Here is a 19,616-nt window from a genome sequence, read left to right as displayed (position 1 = left end):
CATTTTGTTGATTATTTCATTGCTGAGCAGAAGTGTTTTTAGTTTAATGTAATCCTACTTGTTTTTACTCCTATTGACTGAGCTTTTGCCAGCACTGCTCCTTGATGAATATCAAGGAGCTCTTCTGCTATATTTTAGAAATTTAATTTCTGAAGTTAAATTTATGTCTTAGATTCATGTTGGGTTGGGTTCTGTGTATGGTATAAGGTAAGAGTCTAGAATGACAGTTATTTTGCATGTGGATATCCAATTTCCCCAGAACCATTTGAAGAGACTATCCTTTACGCCACTGTGTGCTGTTGGTGACCATGTCACAAAATTAGTTGTCCGTATTTCCTTGCATTTTTGTCTGAACTCTCCATTCTGTTTCATTGGTCGATGTGTATGTTCTTTTGGAAGTACCATACTATCTTGTTTAATGCTCCCAGTTTTATTTTGTTCCTCCTCTCAAGGTGATTTTGGCTATTTGGGATCTTTTGTGGTTCCATACAAATTTGAATTTTTTCTTTTGGTGAGAAATGTCACTGGAATTTTGATAGGGATTGAGTCTGCATATCACTTTGAGTAGTGTGAACATTTTATTTTTAAAAAGTTATTTATTTATTTGAAAGGCAGAGTGACAGCTTGTCCTGCTGATTCACTCTGCAAATGGCTGCAACAGCTGAGGCTGGGCCTGGTCAAAGCCAAGAACCAGGAATCCTGGCACACTGGCTACTGTCTGCTGCCTTCCTAGGTGCATTAGCAGGAAGCTGGATCAGAATTGAAATGTCTAGGACTTGAGCTGGCAATCAGCTGTGGGATGTGAGCATCCCAAGCAGCCACTTAACCTGCTGCACCACTGTGTCTTGTCCTCAATTCAATTTTTTAACTACCATTTCCTTAGGCTGGGCAAAATGTTTGGTAGATTTTTCTTGTTAAAGCCTTGATATAAAATAGATGCTTGTGTTCTACTAAGAGTTGAAACAATTCACAACAAAGAAATATATGTGGGCAGTCAGATAACATTCTTCCAGAACCACAGTGCTGTTCTGGAGATAAAAATTCAAGATGATCATTTGGCAGTTGAAGCCACAGTAGTTTCTGAAATCCCTACAGAGGAGAATTTATATGAGAAGGGAAGCAAGGACAGAGTTGAGAACATAGGAAATGACTTTAGATGAAATGGGAAGAAAGATAATGATGGGTCTTCAGACTATTTCCATTATAGAATCACCTGGGGACCTTTCTTAAAGTTTGTTTTAATTTGTTTTTTGAGAAAGAGAGCTCCCATATGCTGATTTGCTTCCCAATGATTTCAGTGGACTGATTTTGTCTACAGCCAGGAGACAGAAAATCAAGTCAGGTCTCCCATGTAGTTGGAAGGAGTCCAGTCACTTGAGCCATGGCATCTGCTTCCTAGGGTCTATATTAACAGAAAGCTGGAGTCAAGAACCAGAGCCAGAGTTGGATACTTAATGCCAGGTGTGACCCAGGCATCCAGTCACTAGGCCAAACATTTTCTAAAATCTCTCCCGTTATTTTAAAAAAAAAAATAGAATATAACTGTTTGTAGTAAGTTACTAAGCCTGATACTTTCATGAGCCTTAGAATCAAGCTGGGGTATTTACTAAAACAGTGCTAGGCCCAATCCTCAGAGTTTGATTCAGTATATATGGAATCTGCATTTCTAACAAGTTTCCAGATGATGCCTAGATACACTTAAGTAATAAGATGGAGGAAGGAGATTAATAAAGACATGGATGGGCTTATAGATTTACTCTTAAAAAGTTTAGTTCCTTTCGTAAGATGTTGCATCCTCTGTGATGTAGACAGAAAGGGTTTCCACCAAGAGTATTGCTTGAATAGTAGTGGTGGGGTTATGAAAGGTCTAAGATTTGATAAATCTTAGGTGCTAACCATCAAGTAAGGGTTAAAGGGCAAGTTGACTTTTTGAAAAGAAATTTCTTTATTTGAACGGAAGAGTAACAGAGAGACAGACAGATCTTCCATTCACAGGTTTGCTCCCCAAATAAATGCCCACAACAGCCAGGGCTACACCAGGCCAAGGCCAGGAGTAGAAACTTCATCAGGGTCTCCCAATGGATGGCAGGAACCCAAGCACTTGGGCTTTCATGTGCTGTCTCCCAGGCGTATTAGCAGAAAGCCAGCTTGGAAGCACAGAGAGCTGGTACTCCCATCAGGAACCCCAGTATGGAATGCAGCTGTCCAAAAAGTAACTTAATACAAGGACCACCCTAGTTGACTTTTTGTGGATAACATCAATTCCTTTTTCTTTTACCTGATAGAAAATGTTTCAGTACTTTTGTCAAATAGTGAATTGCTATCTTTGTTACTATAGTTTAATATTCTTCCTATATCTGTGTCCATGTCAGTATAAAAAACATGTTAATGAGATAGATTCTGGTAATATATCTTTTCACACTCTTGGGGTACAATTAATCAGAATAGTTTTTCTACATGTTGAAAGCTAATTATGTGTTAGTGTAGTTCTTTTAGTTGCAAGTGAATCCTTTTCCAACTTATTTCAACAAAAGGTGGTTTGTTAGAAATGTATACTTGGGGGCTGGCGCTGTGGCTCCCTGGGTTAATCCTCCACCTGCGGCACTAGCATCCCATATGGGCACCAGGTTCTAGTCCCAGTTGCTCCTCTTCCAGTCCAGTTCTCTGCTGTGGCCCAGGAGGGCAGTAGAGGATGGCCTAAGTGCTTGGGTGCCTGCACCCGCATGGGAGACCAGGAGGAAGTGCCTGGCTCCTGGCTTCGGAGCAGCCATTTGGGGGGTGAACTAATGGAAGGAAGATCTTTCTCTCTGTCTCTCTTTCACTATCTAACTCTGTCAAATAAATTTAAAAAAAAAAAAAGAAAGAAAGAAATGTATACTTGGAAAGCTGAATGGTTGCTTAAACCTGTTACATGGGAGGAGGTAGCACAGTGTAGTGGATTGGACTAGAAGTCTTGTTTATAGATTGACCTTGAAGCTTCAAATCCAATCTAACTTACCTCCAAACCTCATGTTCTGTAAAACTGGAATACTAACTGCATTACCAGGTTATTGGACTGAAATAAGATAATACATGTGAGAATGTTTTATAAATTTTATTTGACTGCACAAACATTGAGTAGCAATTATGTGCATATAAAAGTCTTACCGCTTACTGTGATGCAGTTGACCATGTAGAACCAATAGAGAAATGATTTATATAGTAGTATAAGTCTGCAGGCTTGACCTTTTTTTTTTTTGCATGATGTATTTATTCTGTACTATCCCCTATGCTTCACGTCTCAGTATTTTTAGCAATTGATGTTTTCTGTAATATAATTAGCTACTCTCTACACTTCTCCCAGTCTGACACCTCAAAAAAAAAAAATCCTTGTATGAAACCTGACTAAATTGAAAATAAATAGCTTAATTCTTTTTTTTTCTACTTATTAAAATGTTATTAATTTGAGAAGAGCAAGAAAACGCAGCCACTGACTCACTCATCAAAAACCTGCATGCCAGAACCAGGAGCCAGGAACTTAAGCTGTAACCCCTGTCTCCCAAGGTTTACAATAGCAGGAAGTTGGAGTCAGGTGCCAGAACTGAGTATTAAATCCAGGCAGTCTAACGTTGGTGTCTTAACCACTAGGCCAAATGCCGACCTCTCGTGATTATTTAAGTCTGGAAAAAAAAACAATTTTGAATATTTCTTCCCTTATGAGAATAAGTGCATAAAGATGTTCTAGTTCCTCAGGCAGCTATATCTATACAGTGCAGTGACATTCTAGCCATTGTGACTGAAAGAAACTAATTAGTGAAGCAAATACCTCATTGTACCATTTAGTTTAAATGCATTCTTCTGATCTTAATTCTTACAAAGGAAAGTAAAAGTGACAGGAGAATCCTGTTTTGTTGATTACATAATTATGTAGTGTCTATTATACATTGAGAAATAGGTATCATGGATTACACCTCAATATTTATAAGATTGGACTAAGTCATTTAAAGGCTAATAAGCATGTGTCAAAGGAAAAATTAATTTCTAAACTTGTAATTCTAAGAGCACTATGCTCTGGGGTGACCATTTCTACTTATTCACTGAAATTTCTCTTTTTCATATTTTAATTTTTTAAATTTTTAATTGTTTTTAACAAATTCAGTGTGCTTTGTGGATAAAAGTATAATATATAATGATTTTTCCTTCCTTCCTCCCTCCCTCCCTCTCTTGCCATCTCTCCCGCCCTTCTTCCTTCTCCTTCTCTTATTTTTAGTTTTTGAAATAACATTTTAAATTTACATTATAGTGAAAAGGCTTACTACTTCACCAAATCAGAATCAACAAGTAAAAAGCAAAAAGACCTTAGTTTAATGGAAATATAGACAATGACCATAAACACCTTGGTTGATTCTAGTTTTGGGCTATTTTGAACAGTGCTGCTATGAACATGGTAGTGCAGGTATCTCTTTTATACATTGTGTTCAGGTTTTTTGGTATATACCAAATAGTGAGATTGTTGGATCTCATAGTGTAAGGCTATTTCTAGTTTTTTAAAAAATCACACTTTTTCCACTGTGGCTGTACTAATTTACATTCCCACCAACATTGTGTAAGTGTTCCCTTTATCCACGTTTTCAGTCAGCATTTGTTGCTCTTTGGGTTTTTTTTGTTTGTTTTTAAGATTTATTTATAGGCTGGCGCCACGGCTCACTAGGCTAATCATCCGCTTGTGGCGCCGGCACCCCGGGTTCTAGTCCCGGTCAGGGCACCAGATTCTGTCCCGGTTGCCCCTCTTCCAGTCCAGCTCTCTGCTGTGGCACGGGAAGGCAGTGGAGGATGGCCCAAGTGCTTGGGCCCTGCACCCCATGGGAGACCAGGAGAAAAACCTGGCTTCGGAGTGCGCCAGCCGCAGCAGCCACTGAGGGGTGAACAACTGCAAAGGAAGACCTTTCTCTCTCTCTCTCTCTCACTGTCCACTCTGCCTGTCAAAAAAAAAAAAAAATATTTATTTGAAAGACAGTTACTCCCGGTTGCCCCTCTTCCAGGCCAGCCCTCTGCTGTGGCCAGGGAGTGCAGTGGAGGATGGCCCAGGTGCTTGGGCCCTGCACCCCATGGGAGACCAGGAAAAGCACCTGGCTCCTGGCTCCTGCCATCGGATCAGCGCGGTGCGCCGGCTGCAGCGCGCCGGCCGCGGCGGCCATTGGAGGGTGAACCAACGGCAAAGGAAGACCTTTCTCTCTGTCTCTCTCTCTCACTGTCCACTCTGCCTGTCAAAAAATAAAAAAAAAAAATAAAAATAAAAAAAAAAAAAAAAAGAAAAAAAAAAGAAAGACAGTTACTGAGAGGCAGAGGCAGGAGAGAGAAAGGTTTTTCCATCCACTGGTTCACTCCTCAGATGGCTGCAACAGCTGGAGCTGAGATCTCCCATGCAGGTGCATGGGCTCCACTTCTGATTCATCTCTTTGCTATGACCTGGCAGAGCTCTCTGTGTTTTGATTTTAGTTATTCTGACAGGGTTAAGGTGACATCTCAGTGTGGTTTTGATTTACATTTCCCTAATGGCTAATGATGTTGAGCATTTTTTCATATATTTGTTGGCCATTTGTATTTCTTCTTTAGAGAACTGTCTATTAAAGTCCTTTGCCATTTCTCAGCTGGATTGGTTGTTTTTTGTTGTCGAGTTTTTAAAGTTGCAGATATATTCATGATTTGGGGTGCATGTCCAGGATTGGGATACATTTAGTTCCAAAGATGGAGAATGTTTGTACATTTGGAACATAAACATAGAATAGGCAATTTTTATATTTTTTGTTTGTGAGGAAATGTTTTACCCTTTACAGAATACAGAAGAAGTAGAATGTTCTTGCTGTTCTAAACTGTTAGATTGATACAGCTTTGGACACATACTGCCTGAAAATAAAGACATAGGAGGGATGATGGTTGTCATCAAATAGCTGAATTCTAGGTGTATAGATTAATGATGGCAGTAGTTCCAGGCATATTAAATTGAACCATGTGTCTATTACATAAACAGTCTCTCTGCACTGCATTACTGTAACTCTTCATCTGAACATGGATTATAACCCTCATCTCTATGATAGTATTAAGCTGTTATAAACCATAGATAGTGTGTACATAGTAATTTATTAATTTTGTCATTATTGGTTATTGGAATTTGACAGTATTAGAGATCTATCATTATCATTGATATGAGTTATTAATTTCATTGCTTAGGTTTTTTTTTTTTTAGGATTTCTGTGAATATTTGGGTTTATTGAATTTTTAGTTATCTAATACATTCTAAAGTTATTCTTATTTTTTCTTTCTTAAGTGAATCCAAAAGACTGATTTTAAGGGGTGTGGCAGGAGGCTTTGGACTCGATGAGTTTCCACCGAAATGTCGGAGAAGTCAGGCCAGAGCACAAAAGCAAAGGATGGGAAAAAGTATGCAACACTCAGTTTATTTAATACATACAAGGGAAAATCCTTAGAAACTCAGAAAACTACAGGTGAGCAAAATCAAGTGACACTTTTAATTTTTCATGTTTCTGTTACTAAAAATGGTATACTGAAACTGAGAACATGACACATACCCCACTTACTGCAGTCCTATTTACCCTTTTTAATATATGCACACATTTTTCAGGATAAATGAATCTTAAAATTGAAAATTAATGCTTTCATAAAATCATTTTTAAATATTTTTATTTTTACCCCTTTGTCAGCAAAAAATAAGTAGAAATATATAGCTTCAAAAGGAAAACTTAGTTGAGATTGAAAGGCACACAACCATACGTTAGTATTTAGTACATTTCTAGCAACAGAATAAAATCCTATATTTCTTACTGCCTTTTTTTTTTTAGCTTAGGTACCTTGAGCTCAGTATATTTTGCAAAAACTAGAAACATAACCATGTTTGATATATTAGCAATATATATTATAAAGTCAGTGTTTATCTTCTAACATGCTTAGAGTCCCTGAATAAATTTTCTTATTTTTTTTAAGGATTTATTTATTTGAAAGTCAGTTACACAGAGGTAGGAGAGGCAGAGAGAGAGAGAGAGAGAGAGAGAGGGAGGGCCTCCATCCGATGGTTCACTCCCTAGGTGGCCACAATGGCAGGAGCTGCACCAATCCGAAGCCAGGAGCCAGGAGCTTCTTCCCAGTCTCCCATGTGCATGCAGGGGCCCAAGGACTTGGGCCATCTTCTACTGCTTTCCCAGGCCATAGCAGAGAACTGGATTGGAAGAGGAGCAGCCGGGACTAGAACCGGTGCCCATAAGGGATGCCGGCACTTCAGGCCAGGGCGTTAACCCACTGCTCCAAAGCACTAGCCCCAACCCTGAATAAATTTTCAAAACCCATCATTATCAGTGATTTCATTTTCATAGTAGGTCAGGTTGTATTGTTGGAATTTTTAAAGCATTTACTCAATGATTATTTAATATTTTGACATGGAATTGTGTTATAGATATCTGACTTGATCTATAATTCTTACCTTAAAATATTTGGAATAGTCATATTCAAGAATTCCATTAATTCCTATTGGTTTTCCACAACATTTGAAGAATAAAATGGCTAATAAGATAGATGTTCTAAGAAAGTTGATGTTACTGATCTTTTAGTTGCAGCTCGACATGGATTACAAAGTCTTGGAAAAGTTGGTATTTCAAGGCGTATGCCTCCACCTGCTAACCTCCCAAGCCTCAAAGCAGAAAACAAAGGCAATGATCCTAATGTGAACATTGTACCTAAAGATGGTACCGGATGGGCATCAAAACAAGAACAGCATGAAGAAGAAAAGTGAGTCAAAACTCAACCCTTCTCCTTTGCAGGAAATTACTGTTTGAATACCTACCATGTGCTCAGTGTTATGTGACCCTTTTGAAGTCTAATTTTGTGTAATAACTGTAGTTTAATTTTCCTCATGAGTTGGTTAGTTTTAGTATTTTTGTTTGTCAAGGTAGAGCAGATGACAGAGTTGTTCATCAGAACTTTGCTTAAGTCATAGCCTATATCATGCCCTCTCCTCTCTAGACATTCTTTCTAATGTGATTAAGAGTTAAATTCTGTTACCTAATTTCCATTATGCTAAGGATTTCTGTCTATTTAATTTACTCTATCTCCAGCGTTGAAACTACTTGGGTACTTAAGTAGTGTGTTTTGAATAAATAAGGAGTTAACAAGAAAATTGGGATAGAATCAATAGTGTCCGTGTTAATCATCATTCATTGAGCAAATATTTAGCCATCTATGTTTAATGGTTGTGCTATTAGCTAATTGAATGACTTAGCTAAGTAAAGGTAATTTTATGTTTATATATTTCCTTTGAAAGAAAGCATGATGGATTTCTCCATCTGATTCATACCCCAAATATTTGCAACAGCTAGTGCTGGGCCAGGCTGATGCCAGGAGTTAGGAACTCAATGCAGGTCTCCCACATAGGTGATAAGGAACTCAAATTACTTGAGGCATCAACCATTGCCTCCCAAGTTGTGCTTTAGCAGGAAAGTTGGAAATGGGAACAGAACCTGGAAATGAACCTAGGCAGTCAGGGGATGTAGGTGTCTTTCCCAAGCAGCATCTTTTTTTTTTTTTTTTTTTAAAGATTTACTTATTTATTTGAAAGTCAGAGTTACACAACGAGAAGAGAGGCAGGGAAAGAGAGAGAGGTCTTCCATCCAATGGTTCACTCCCCAGTTGGCCAAAATGGCCAGAGCTGTGCTGATCCGAAGCCAGGAGCTTCTTCCAGGAAGGGGTTCAGGGGCCCAAGGACTTGGTCCATCTTCTGCTGCTTTCCCAGGCCATAGCAGAGAGCTGGATTGGAAGTGGAGCAGCCGGGACTAGAACCAGCGCCCATATGGGATGCTGGCACTTCAGCCAGGGTGTTAACCCGCTGCGCCACAGCACCTGCCCCTCAAGCAGCGTGTTAAACCACTATACTGCATACCCACCCCAGTAGTGGTAATTTTAAAAATAAGAGAAGTCATTGGGTACTTTTGTTTGTTTTTGTCTCCCTCTGTTATCAAATTTTGATAATCCTGAACAGGGAGCTTTTTTGGTAAATTAGGCTTTTGTAGAATCTTATATCATTAGTTGTAGAAGAATTACAATAACAAATTGCTCATAGGCCTGACAACATGCATGTATTTTATGAGTGTGTTAAACTACCTTTTCATTTTTAAGCATTACGCATTACAAGGATTGTATAACACTATAAACTCATAAATACTTTTACTCATGAGAATGGATACTGCTGTTAACCTCTAATAACAGTAATAAGTATAGTGGGAAACCTGTTGACAACCACACAGAGGGGTTACTTAGCCTTAACCCTTGGCTAATTCTACCAGTCCAGATTGTATGTATGCATATGCTGTTGTTACTTCTAGTTAAAAATGTTCATTTCTTCAAAACATTTTTCTCAGCTCTATTCACTAAGTCTCTTTTTTTCTTAAAATAGAAAACAAAAGTTGCCATTTCATTGAGTTACTTGAAGGTGAATGGAAACATAAATAGCCATAATCATAGCAATGTTACAGGGGGGAAACATTTTTGAGATGCATCGAAGAGTTAAATCTGTAGCCAAAATAATTTGTATGTAAATTTACTTAAATATAATAATTTTATTTATTTAAATATACAATATCTGAAATAATGGAATCATATTTTTTTTTAAGAACACCAGAAGTGCCAGCAGCACAACCAAAACCTGGGGTTACAGCTCCCCCAGAAGTAGCACCTGCTCCCAAATCATGGGCTAGTAACAAGCAAGGTGGGCAAGGAGATGGTAAGTGGTCATTAGCTGGGAAAAGTGGTTAGGCTTGCCAGTTACTGAGCAGCCATGTAGGAGATGAGGGGTGGACTGTATTTTGGTTAGGGTGGAAAGCATTGTCAGCATATATTCAGGCCCTGGGGAAAGGGTCTTGTAAAAAATATCTTGGCCTGAGTAAATTTCAGTATTAAGAATCATGTAAGATGCAATGATAGTGGCTAAAAAGGGCATCTTTAAGAAGCCCACATTTTCTCTTTCCGCTTACACATACAGTCAAAATCTATACATGCAGCACTGTGAAAGTACTCAGACATTGTATAAATAAAAAAAACTATACTCATCTCTCCCTATGCCCTTTGTCTCTCCTGTTTCAAACACTCTGGCATTTACTGGGCAGAGATGAGTCACAAAGCAAAAATTCTTGACACCAAGTGATGATGGGATCCCAAACAGAATTTAATTTTCCCACTTTCAAATCAGGAACTGTCTACAAAACAAAATTCAGAATCCGTCTAGGCCCTCTAACTAATGAAGTTAGCTTGTTTAATTTATAGAAGTATAAAAGGAAAGTAGATAGCTGAGCAGATGGATAGTGAGGTGCAGTCATTATCCTCCAGTAAATTAAGTTAATGAGAACATGTTAGTGACACATTGCAACTTACAGTGTTTATTCATAAGTCTTTCAGTACTATAATTTGAACTAATTCTTAATGTTTTTAGCAAAGGAATTTGACTTTTACTCAAATGACTTTTGCTCAAAATTATAATGAAAGAAACATGTGAAACTCTTACCTGTTTTTTCTCTTCATGGCTGTTCATTAACATTCAAAAGGAATGTAGATAAATTCAGAATCTTTATGGATATGAACAGTCATTGTAATATGGACTTATTTGTAAGAAAGAGGCAGAGAGCTGTATCCTGGGAGGGTTGTTTTAATTATAGTTAGTATAAAAATTACTTTTAATTTTTAAAAAAAAAATCCATAGGAATCCAAGTGAACAGTCAATTTCAGCAAGAATTTCCCAGCCTGCAGGCAGCTGGGGATCAAGAAAAGAAAGATAAAGAATCAAATGATGACAACTATGGACCTGGACCCAGTTTACGCCCACCAAGTAAGACTACTTTCTATTTTAAAAAGGATATAGAGTGAGATCAAATCTGTATTTTATTTTGTGATAATACTTTCTGTTGTATATGTAAATTGCCTAGTTTGAAAAGGCAAATATTGTATTTGCTTGCTACTCAATTCAGAATGTTTTTACCAACAGTGTCACTAACTAGACAGCTTCATAGGAATGTATAATTGTGGGGGCCAGATTTGTTAAGCTGCTGGGTTCTCCATTTCCCATACAGTTCCCGGAAGATGTGCCTGGGAAAGCAGTGGAAGATAGCCCAAGTGCTTGAGCACCTGCCACCCACATGGGAGACCCAAATGGAGCTTTCCTGCCTTCAGTCTGGTCCAGCCCTGGCCATTGCAGCTATTTGGGAAGTGAACCAGCAGTTAGAAGAGCTCTTCGTCTCTCCCTCTCTTAACTTTTGCCTTTCAAATAAATATATAAATCATTTTTTTTTTTAACAGGCAGAGTTAGACAATGAGAAAGACAGAGAAAAGGGTCTTCCTTTTTCTGTTGGTTCACCCCCCACAAATGGCTGCTGCGACTGGCGTGCTGCGCCGATCTGAAACCAGGAGCCAGGTGCTTCCTCCTGGTCTCTCATGATGTGGGTGCAGGGCCCAAGCATTTGGGCCATCCTCCACTGCCTTCCCGGGCCACAGCAGAGAGCTGGATTGGAAGAGGAGCAACCGGGACTAGAACCCGGGGTGCTGGCACCGCAGGCGGAGGATTAGCCTATTGAGCCACGGCGCCGGCCAATAAGTCTTTTTTAAAAGTAATAAAAAAAAGAAATGTATTGTGTACCCTATATCCAACTTACTAAATCAAAAACTGCATTTTAATAACATACCCCAGGCTGACGCCGCAGCTCACAGATAACAGCTTAAACCACTGCACCACAACACCAGTCCCACGATTTTTAAACGTCTTACTGTGAGTTTCATTTTGTCATTACCAAGTTGTATCTCCAAGACACCACACATGAGGACGTTCCTCTTTGACAGTTGTTTACAAATCCATGTTTCCAATAACCTAGTGCATTTCACATTGCTCTTGGCTCTGTTCAGATCTGATTAATTATACTTTTTATTTTTCAATCATGGAATTGTAATTTATGAGTTTACACTTACGTAGATGTGTCGGCTCTACTGTCTTTGAGTTTTTACCATTTATTTGTCTAGTGCTGCAGAACATATTTGGCAATGTAAAACAAACCAAACTGGACTTATGATCTCCCAAAGTATCCAGAACAGCTTAGTTGAGGGCATGGCTGAGGGACTGTTTCAGAAGGCTGCAATAAAGTTGTCATCTGAGGCTGACTTGACTAGGGCTGTGTTTACAAGCTTGTTCATGTAGCCTTTGGATCTTTGGTATATTGGCCTCTCAGTGAGCCGCTTACAACATGGCTTCCTGAAAATATTTCTCACTCAGGACAGAAGTCCACAATCTTTTACAACCTAATCTCCAAAGGGATATGCTGCCACTTCTGCCATATTCTACATATTACATAGACGAACGCTGGTCTAATGCAAGAGTGAACCAGGAGGTAAACACCACTCAGGTCATGTTGGAATCTGGCTGTCAGTGTTTCTTTGGAAAATTGCTGAGCTATTTTATTTAAGTGTAGTTGAACCAGATGCTGTCACTAAATCAGTTCATCTGAGCACTAGTAACTTGCAAACAAATGAGACTAGCACTGTCGATCTTCCTGGGTTGTAGAACCCCTGCTCCCCTTAGGAAATCTCAGATATCTTACTCTAAAACATGACCTTAGAACATGGACCAAATAAAGACAGTGATTTTGACTATATCAGATATTGATGAAGCTTCATAGAAGAATTACAGTACTATTCTCTGCATCGCAGAGAATATCCTGGGATATATCCTGGAGCTATATTCTTTCTGCTTTGGAAGTCACAAATCTAGACTTCCTAAAAACCTTGAAAGTATCAAGAAGACATAGACTAGACTTTTTGGATTTTTCATCATGCTTACTTGATTCCATTTTCGTGAAATGTGCCCACTTTGGTTCCACTGTGTTCCATTGTTGGAATTTTTTTTTCTTCTTTCTCCATACTAGATGTGGCTTGTTGGAGGGATGGTGGTAAGTCTGCTGGTTCACCTTCTTCGTCTGAGCAAGATGAAAAGCTGCCTGGCCAGGATGAAAGCACAGCTGGAACATCGGAACAAAGTGATATCCTCAAGGTTGTGGAAAAGAGGATAGCTTGTGGTCCTCCACAGGCTAAACTGAATGGACAGCAGCCTGGTCTTCCTTCCCAGTATAGAGCCATGATGCCTCCTTATGTGAGTATTGTTGAATAAGAAACTGAAATTATGGGTTTTTGATCTAGGGTACAAGGGAAGCATTGAAATACAGAAAAGTATGCATGATGGGCCGGCACTGTGGCATATCGGGTAAAACCGTCACCTGCAGTGTCGGCATCCCATATGGGCGCCAGTCAAGCTCCAGCTGCTCCACTTTTGACCCCGCTCTCTGCTATGACCTGGAAAAGCAGTAAATGATGGCCCCAGTTCTTGAGCCCCTACACCCGTGTGGGAGACCTGGAAGAAGCTCCTGGCTCCTGGCTTTGGATTGGCCCAGCTTTGGCCATTGTGGCCATCTGAGTTGTGAACCAGCTGATGGAAGACCTCTCTGTCTCTCTCTGTGCCTCTCCCTCTCAGTAACTCTGCCTTATAAATAAATAAATAATTATTTTTTAAAAAAGTATGTACAAAGGTACTTCAGAAGGTTCATGCAAAATGAAATAAATAGTTGGTTCCAGGAATTTTAAAACTCATACGTACAGTTGAGTCTTGAAAAAAACTTGTAGGTTTCAAAAATTTTTGCACCAAAATAAAAGGTCTTCAATTTACAGTTCTCCACATTTCTTTTTTGAACTGCCCATATACTTGAATATATAAAAAAAAAAATTCAAGATTTTTTTTTATTTATTTGAAAGGCAGTGTTAGGAGGAGAGACAGAATGGTAATTTCCCACAACTGGTTCACTCCCTAAGTAGCTGCAAGGGCCAGGGCTGAGCCAGGCTGAGCCATGCTGAAGCTAGGAGGCAGAAACTCCAGTCTGCTCCCACATGAGTGATAAGGGCCATGACAAAGGAAGGCCATTTTCCACTGTATTCCCAGGCACATCAGTAGGGAGCTGGATCAATAGTATAGCAGCCGGGACTCAAACTGGTGCTTATGTGAGATGTAGACAATAGCATAATCTACTGTACCACAGTGCTGACCCCCACAAATTTATTTTTAAACTAGTGTATTGACAGAATTTTAGCATATTGTATTTCTTTGAGATACTATATATTTTAGATTATGAATGGAATATATTTCTGAAAAGTTTATAGAATTTGCTAGACTGCCAACGAGGTTCAAGACAAACACAGAATGTTAAGAATACCTGCTTTAGTTCGAAAGCTTGAATGAGTGTATTTTTTTAAAATCTTTTCATCATGGAAATTTTGAACATCGCAAAAATAAAATAAAAATTTTGCGATGACTCCTAATTTTCCACTACTTAGGATCACTAAGCAATTCTTAGATTATTTCATCTGTGAATATTTTAGGTTGTATTTTAAAAAGTAAAGACTCGGGGGGAAGGGTGGAATGCATAATACCGTTGTCACAGTTAAGAACAAAATGTTTAATAATCTCAAATTCATGTCTTAAGAGTCTTGTTTGCATGTCTTGTTAAAATTTGTTAGCCTGTGGAGTTTGTCATAGCGTATTCTGCTGATTCATTCTTTGTGGTTTCTTTAGATATTTTTTGACGCCTGTATTTTCTATAAACTAGTAATAACATTTGGTGATCTCATTCTATGATTTTTTTTTAGAAGTTACATGTGCCTATGTTAATAAATTTACAATTTCCACAATACCCATTATTCATAGAGGAAAAAAAGTTTAGATGTTAGTTTTTGGTTTAAATCATGTGAAAGTTCTAAGTAGCTACTATATTTTCTATTCATTTGTAGTTTTTTTTTTAAACCATTCTAGAGTAGCAGAGGAAAATAAATTGTTAAATACAACAGAGAGAGAGAGTTCACATTTGCTGGTTTACTCTGCTGATGGTAGGCAACAGCCAGAGCTGGGCCAAGCTGAAGCCAGGGGCTTCATCCTGGTCTTCTACATGGGTGACAGGAACTCAAACACTTGGGCCATCTTCTGCTGCCTTTCCCAGGCCATTAGCGGGAGCTGGATCAGAAGTGGAGCAGCTGGGTCACAAACTGGTGCACATGTGGGATGTGGCAATACAGGTGGCAGATTTACCCCACTTTGCCATACCACCAGCCCCACTTGTTAAGTATTTTTAAGAAGAAGCTTGAATATGTTAAATCCTAAACTCTGACCTGGCCTTAGAAAATGATTTATACTCAACTACTTGCCTTCTAATAATTTTTGAATTATACTTCCAAAGACACCTGAACTTCAAGAGTGGGAGTAGGGCAGGGGAGGGGAAGATACCAAACAGGATTTATTCCTGTTTCATTGATTACTTAAATGAAATATTCTATTAATTAATAAAAAATTTTAATAGTTTTTATGTATTGAGGATTGAAAAAGATTGTTTCTACAGTTATATTTGGGCATATTCCTAAATTTAAAGCAATTAACACCACATTAAGTAAATCTTTGAATGATAAGAAAAAGGATCTAATGCAACTTCATCTGTGAACATTAACCTCCAGTGGGGAATTTACTTACTACAGTATAGAAATGTGATAGAAACATAAATTCTCTGGAGTATTTCCCCCCTCAAAAAAAAAAAAACTTTCCCGGGGATGGGTGTTATGTAGCAGTGGGTTAAGCTGCCACTTGGGATGCTCACATTCCATATCCCAGTGTCTAGATGATAAATTTAAATAAAAGAGAGAAAGGAAATTTCCCCAGTTGAGTTTCAACATGGAGTTAGAGAGAGAGGGGAGCAGAGAGAGAGCTTCCATCTGCTGGCTCACTCCCCAGATAGCCACAACTGCCAAGACTAGGCAAGGCTGCAGCTAGGAGCTTCATCCTGGTCTTCGACATGGGTTCAGGGGTTCCAGTACTTGGGCCATCATCTTCCACTACTTTAGGCAAATCAGCAGGGAGCTAGCTGGATCATAAGTGAAGCAGCCGGGACTCAAACTGTAGACGGCAGTTTAACCCACTATGCCATAGCAGTTGACCTTTATTTACTTATTTAAAAGGCAGAATTAGAGGGAGAGACAGTAAGAGAGATCTTCATCTTCTGGTTCACTCCCCCCTTGAAAGGGACTGGTCCAGGCTGAAGCCAGGAACCTGGAACTCCTGCTTTGTTGGAGAATGGGACATGCACCTGGGCTATCTTCCACTGCTTTCCCAGGCTCATTAGCAAGGAGCAAGATCAGACGTGGAACAGGTAGCAGATTCATTCACTGTGCCTCTATGCCAGCCCCAGAAGAAATTATTTGGAGAACATAATCATATAAACACAGCTTCTCTTCAAGTATAAAGTAATTTCTTCATCTAACAAATTTTTTTTTTTTTTTTTTTTGGACAGGCAAAGTTACAGTGAGAGAGAAAGAGAGAGAGTTATAGACAGTGAGAATGGCCGCTATGGCCGGCCCTACACCGATCCGAAGCCAGGAGCCGGGCTCTTCCTCCTGGTCTCCCTTGCAGGTGCAAGGACCCAAGCACTTGGGCCATCCTCCACTGCCCTCCGGGCCACAGCAGAGAGCTGGGCTGGAAGAGGAGCAACCAGGACAAGTACCCGGCACCCCAACCGGGACTAAAACCGGGGTGCCGGCGCCAGCCCTGTCTAACAGCTTATTTTTAAAGACAGACTAATCTATTTCAAAATAAAAATTATGTGTTTAAGGCAATACAGTAATCACCAAGCACTTCGTAATACGCTTCTTTCCAAATCATAAGACAGTCCCTTGGTTTTACAATGTTTTCTCAGTTTTTAAAATTGAATTTTTCAAGCCAAGTTCCCCCAGAATCATCTTGACCTGTTCGAACCTAAGTTTATAGTTATTATTTGTGTAGTAATCTGAGAGTCCATTTGCTACTCACAGAAAAATCTTAAAGTAGTTCCCAAGCTACCTCCTCACTCCCTCAGCTTATAACCTTTTTTATCTGTACAAGAGTTCCTCTTTGGGGCCAGTGCTGTGGTGCAGTAGGTTAATTCTCTGCCTACAGCGCCAGCATCCCATATGGGCACCGGTTCAAGACCTGGCTGCTCCACTTCTGATCCAGCTCTCTGCTATGGCCTGGGAAAGCAGTAGAAGATGGCTCAAGTCCTTGGGCCCCTGCACCCACATGGGAGACCTGGAAGAAGCTCCTGGCTTTGGATCGGCACAGCTCCGGCCGTTGTGGCCATTTGGGGAGTGAACCGGTGGACAGAAGACTTTTCTCTCTGTCTCTACCTCACTGTCTGTAACTCTACCTCTCAAATAAGTAAATAAAATCTTTAGGAAAAAAAATAAAAGAGTTTCTCTTTGTCAATGAATCTGCCTTCAGTTAGTCTACTCTTGATTTAGCCTGAAGTTTCATATCATCTGCCTTTAAGTATAGTCACATAATGAAGACTTTGCAGTTTTCTTTGATGTTTGTGTGTATACCTATGTTGTCTTTTAAATTTTTCACATCAATATACAACCGTGTGTAATTTTTTTAATAAGATCTAGAAGTTCATTGTATGGTTTGCCTTTATTTCCTGTTTTGTAAAGACTTGATGGAGGCAGTGATCTTAGAAATAGCTTGTTATTGAAGATGGGTAATCTGTACCAGCCAATAAACAGTACTCTTACTGTTTAATTCCCCCTCCCCAGGGACTTACAGTGTTAATTAAGCATGGGAGGAGGGGCTCCATCTTGGACACTGCTTTCCTCCTCCCGTTTGCCTTTTCTGGATGGATTTAAGGTTCTGTTTGTCCATGGAGACTTTGAGTCTCTGCATAGTGAGGTACTCCTACAGGATAAAACCATGCATGTCCTGAGTCCTGTCACACATGAGCATCAGGGCTTGGTGTGGCATCCATGGTAGTGGCTGTGTTCGTGTACATGGTCCTTTTTTGACCCTTTGGACCTTGTTGAGGCTCACAGCCATGGCGTACTTCAGAACCATGGATACTCTTTATTTAATAGGCCAGGTCACAGGATTTCTTTTTTTAATGGCTAGATTAAATTTTTTGTTTCCCTTTTTAGATGTTTCAACAGTATCCAAGGATGGCGTATCCTCCTCTACATGGTCCAATGAGGTTCCCCCCATCTTTATCTGAAACAAACAAGTAAGGCTATTGAGTGAAGTCTTCAAGGAATATATATACTCATTAACATCTGAAATTTGAAAGGATTGAAATGTTTGATTAATTTTCTCTGTCCTCAAAGTACAATTGCCATTAACAAATAATTGGCCAACTTTTAGAACAAAAACACTTAATTCTTAAAAAATTTAAATTAACAAAATTCTGAGATTATAGCTCTAATATTCATAATACTTGCTTATCCTTTCTTTATTCCATAATTTTAATCATTTCCCATTCTCTGATTAATGTGAGACTTAAATATCTTCTTGAATTGTTATTTTTCTTAAAGTTGTTATTTTAATCAAACTATTACCTGTGGCATATTTTTTTAATCTTCAGAAATTTGTTTTCAGAAACCCTGTCAGCTTTTAAATATTTGAATACAAACTATGTATTTGCTAGTATTAATTTCTTACCTATGTCGGTACAGAACATTTTGTATATTTGGTATAAAAACACTAATGCTAAATTGAAATGAACTAAATGCGATCTTTGGATATTCCCCTAAATTGGCATTGTTCAAACATTGTATCTTTTCCCATTGTGATCTTCATTCATTAGAGGCCTTCGAGGGAGAGGCCCACCTCCTTCATGGGCCTCTGAGCCGGAACGCCCGTCCATCCTTAGTGCATCAGAACTGAAGGAGCTGGATAAGTTTGATAACCTAGATGCTGAAGCTGATGAAGGTTGGGCAGGTAAGAAGCAAAGTTCATTAAGTACTTTAAATTGATAGATGCTTCTTAAACAATCAGTCTGAATTTTCCTTAATTTAATAGGTGCTCAGATGGAAGTAGATTATACAGAACAGCTGAATTTTAGTGATGATGATGAACAAGGAAGTAGTAGTCCTAAAGAGAATAGCAGGTAAGTTGTGATGATCATTTACCAAAAACAATATAAATTTGTTGATATAACATTACCTGTTTATTCAGAAAGGCTTCATTAATAGACATTTGTTCCTTATTTATAGAATATCTACATTTTCCAGGAAGTTTTACTGAGTAGGTGGGTAATTAATGAGCCAAATTAATACAGTACAGCTAATCAAGGAATTAAGGTTTGATGTTTCTTGAGAAAGTACATTTAAAAAAAAAAGATACTTCAGTGCTTGGCGCCTAATTGGAGATTTTTTTTTTTAAGATTTATTTATTTATTTGAAAGTCAGAGTTAGAGAGAGAGAGAGAGAGAGAGAGAGGTCTTCCATCCGATGGTTCACTCCCCGATGGCTGCAACTGCTGAAGCTGTGCCGATCCGAAGCCAGGAGCCAGGAACTTCTTCCGGGTCTTCCACGCGGGTGCAGGGGCCCAAGGACATAGGCCATCTGCTGCTGCTTTCCCAGGCTGTAGCAGAGAGCTGGATTGGAAGAAGAGCAGCCGGGACTAGAACCTGCGCCCATATGGGATGCCAGCACCTCAGGCCAGGGCGTTAACCCACTGGGCTACAGCGCCAGCCCCTAATTGGAGATATTTT

At 39.2% G+C, this 19,616-nt stretch overlaps 1 protein-coding gene across 47 annotated transcripts in view; it reads left to right on the top strand.

Moving 5' to 3' along the window:
* Positions 1-19,616, top strand: part of PRRC2C (proline rich coiled-coil 2C) — a 107,524-nt gene that overhangs the window by 25,341 nt on the left and 62,567 nt on the right. For 37 of the 47 annotated variants that reach the window (XM_070077365.2, XM_089299570.1, XM_070077361.2 and 34 more), the window contains exons 2-9: positions 6,308-6,485; positions 7,602-7,779; positions 9,657-9,766; positions 10,739-10,864; positions 12,945-13,168; positions 18,046-18,128; positions 18,708-18,841; positions 18,923-19,010. In XM_070077365.2, coding sequence (XP_069933466.2) covers positions 6,374-6,485; positions 7,602-7,779; positions 9,657-9,766; positions 10,739-10,864; positions 12,945-13,168; positions 18,046-18,128; positions 18,708-18,841; positions 18,923-19,010 — 1,055 coding nt within the window. In that variant the 5' untranslated portion in view covers positions 6,308-6,373. The remainder of the gene's footprint in view (positions 1-6,307; positions 6,486-7,601; positions 7,780-9,656; positions 9,767-10,738; positions 10,865-12,944; positions 13,169-18,045; positions 18,129-18,707; positions 18,842-18,922; positions 19,011-19,616) is intronic. The other 10 variants (XM_070077366.2, XM_008264072.5, XM_051858366.3 and 7 more) reach the window with 3 other exon arrangements.

The sequence above is a fragment of the Oryctolagus cuniculus genome, chromosome 7 (assembly GCF_051225735.1).
Source record: "Oryctolagus cuniculus isolate XC-2025 breed Fujian yellow rabbit chromosome 7, ASM5122573v1, whole genome shotgun sequence".
NCBI classification, from domain to species: domain Eukaryota; kingdom Metazoa; phylum Chordata; class Mammalia; order Lagomorpha; family Leporidae; genus Oryctolagus; species Oryctolagus cuniculus.
This window is presented reverse-complemented; position numbering and strand designations above follow the sequence as displayed.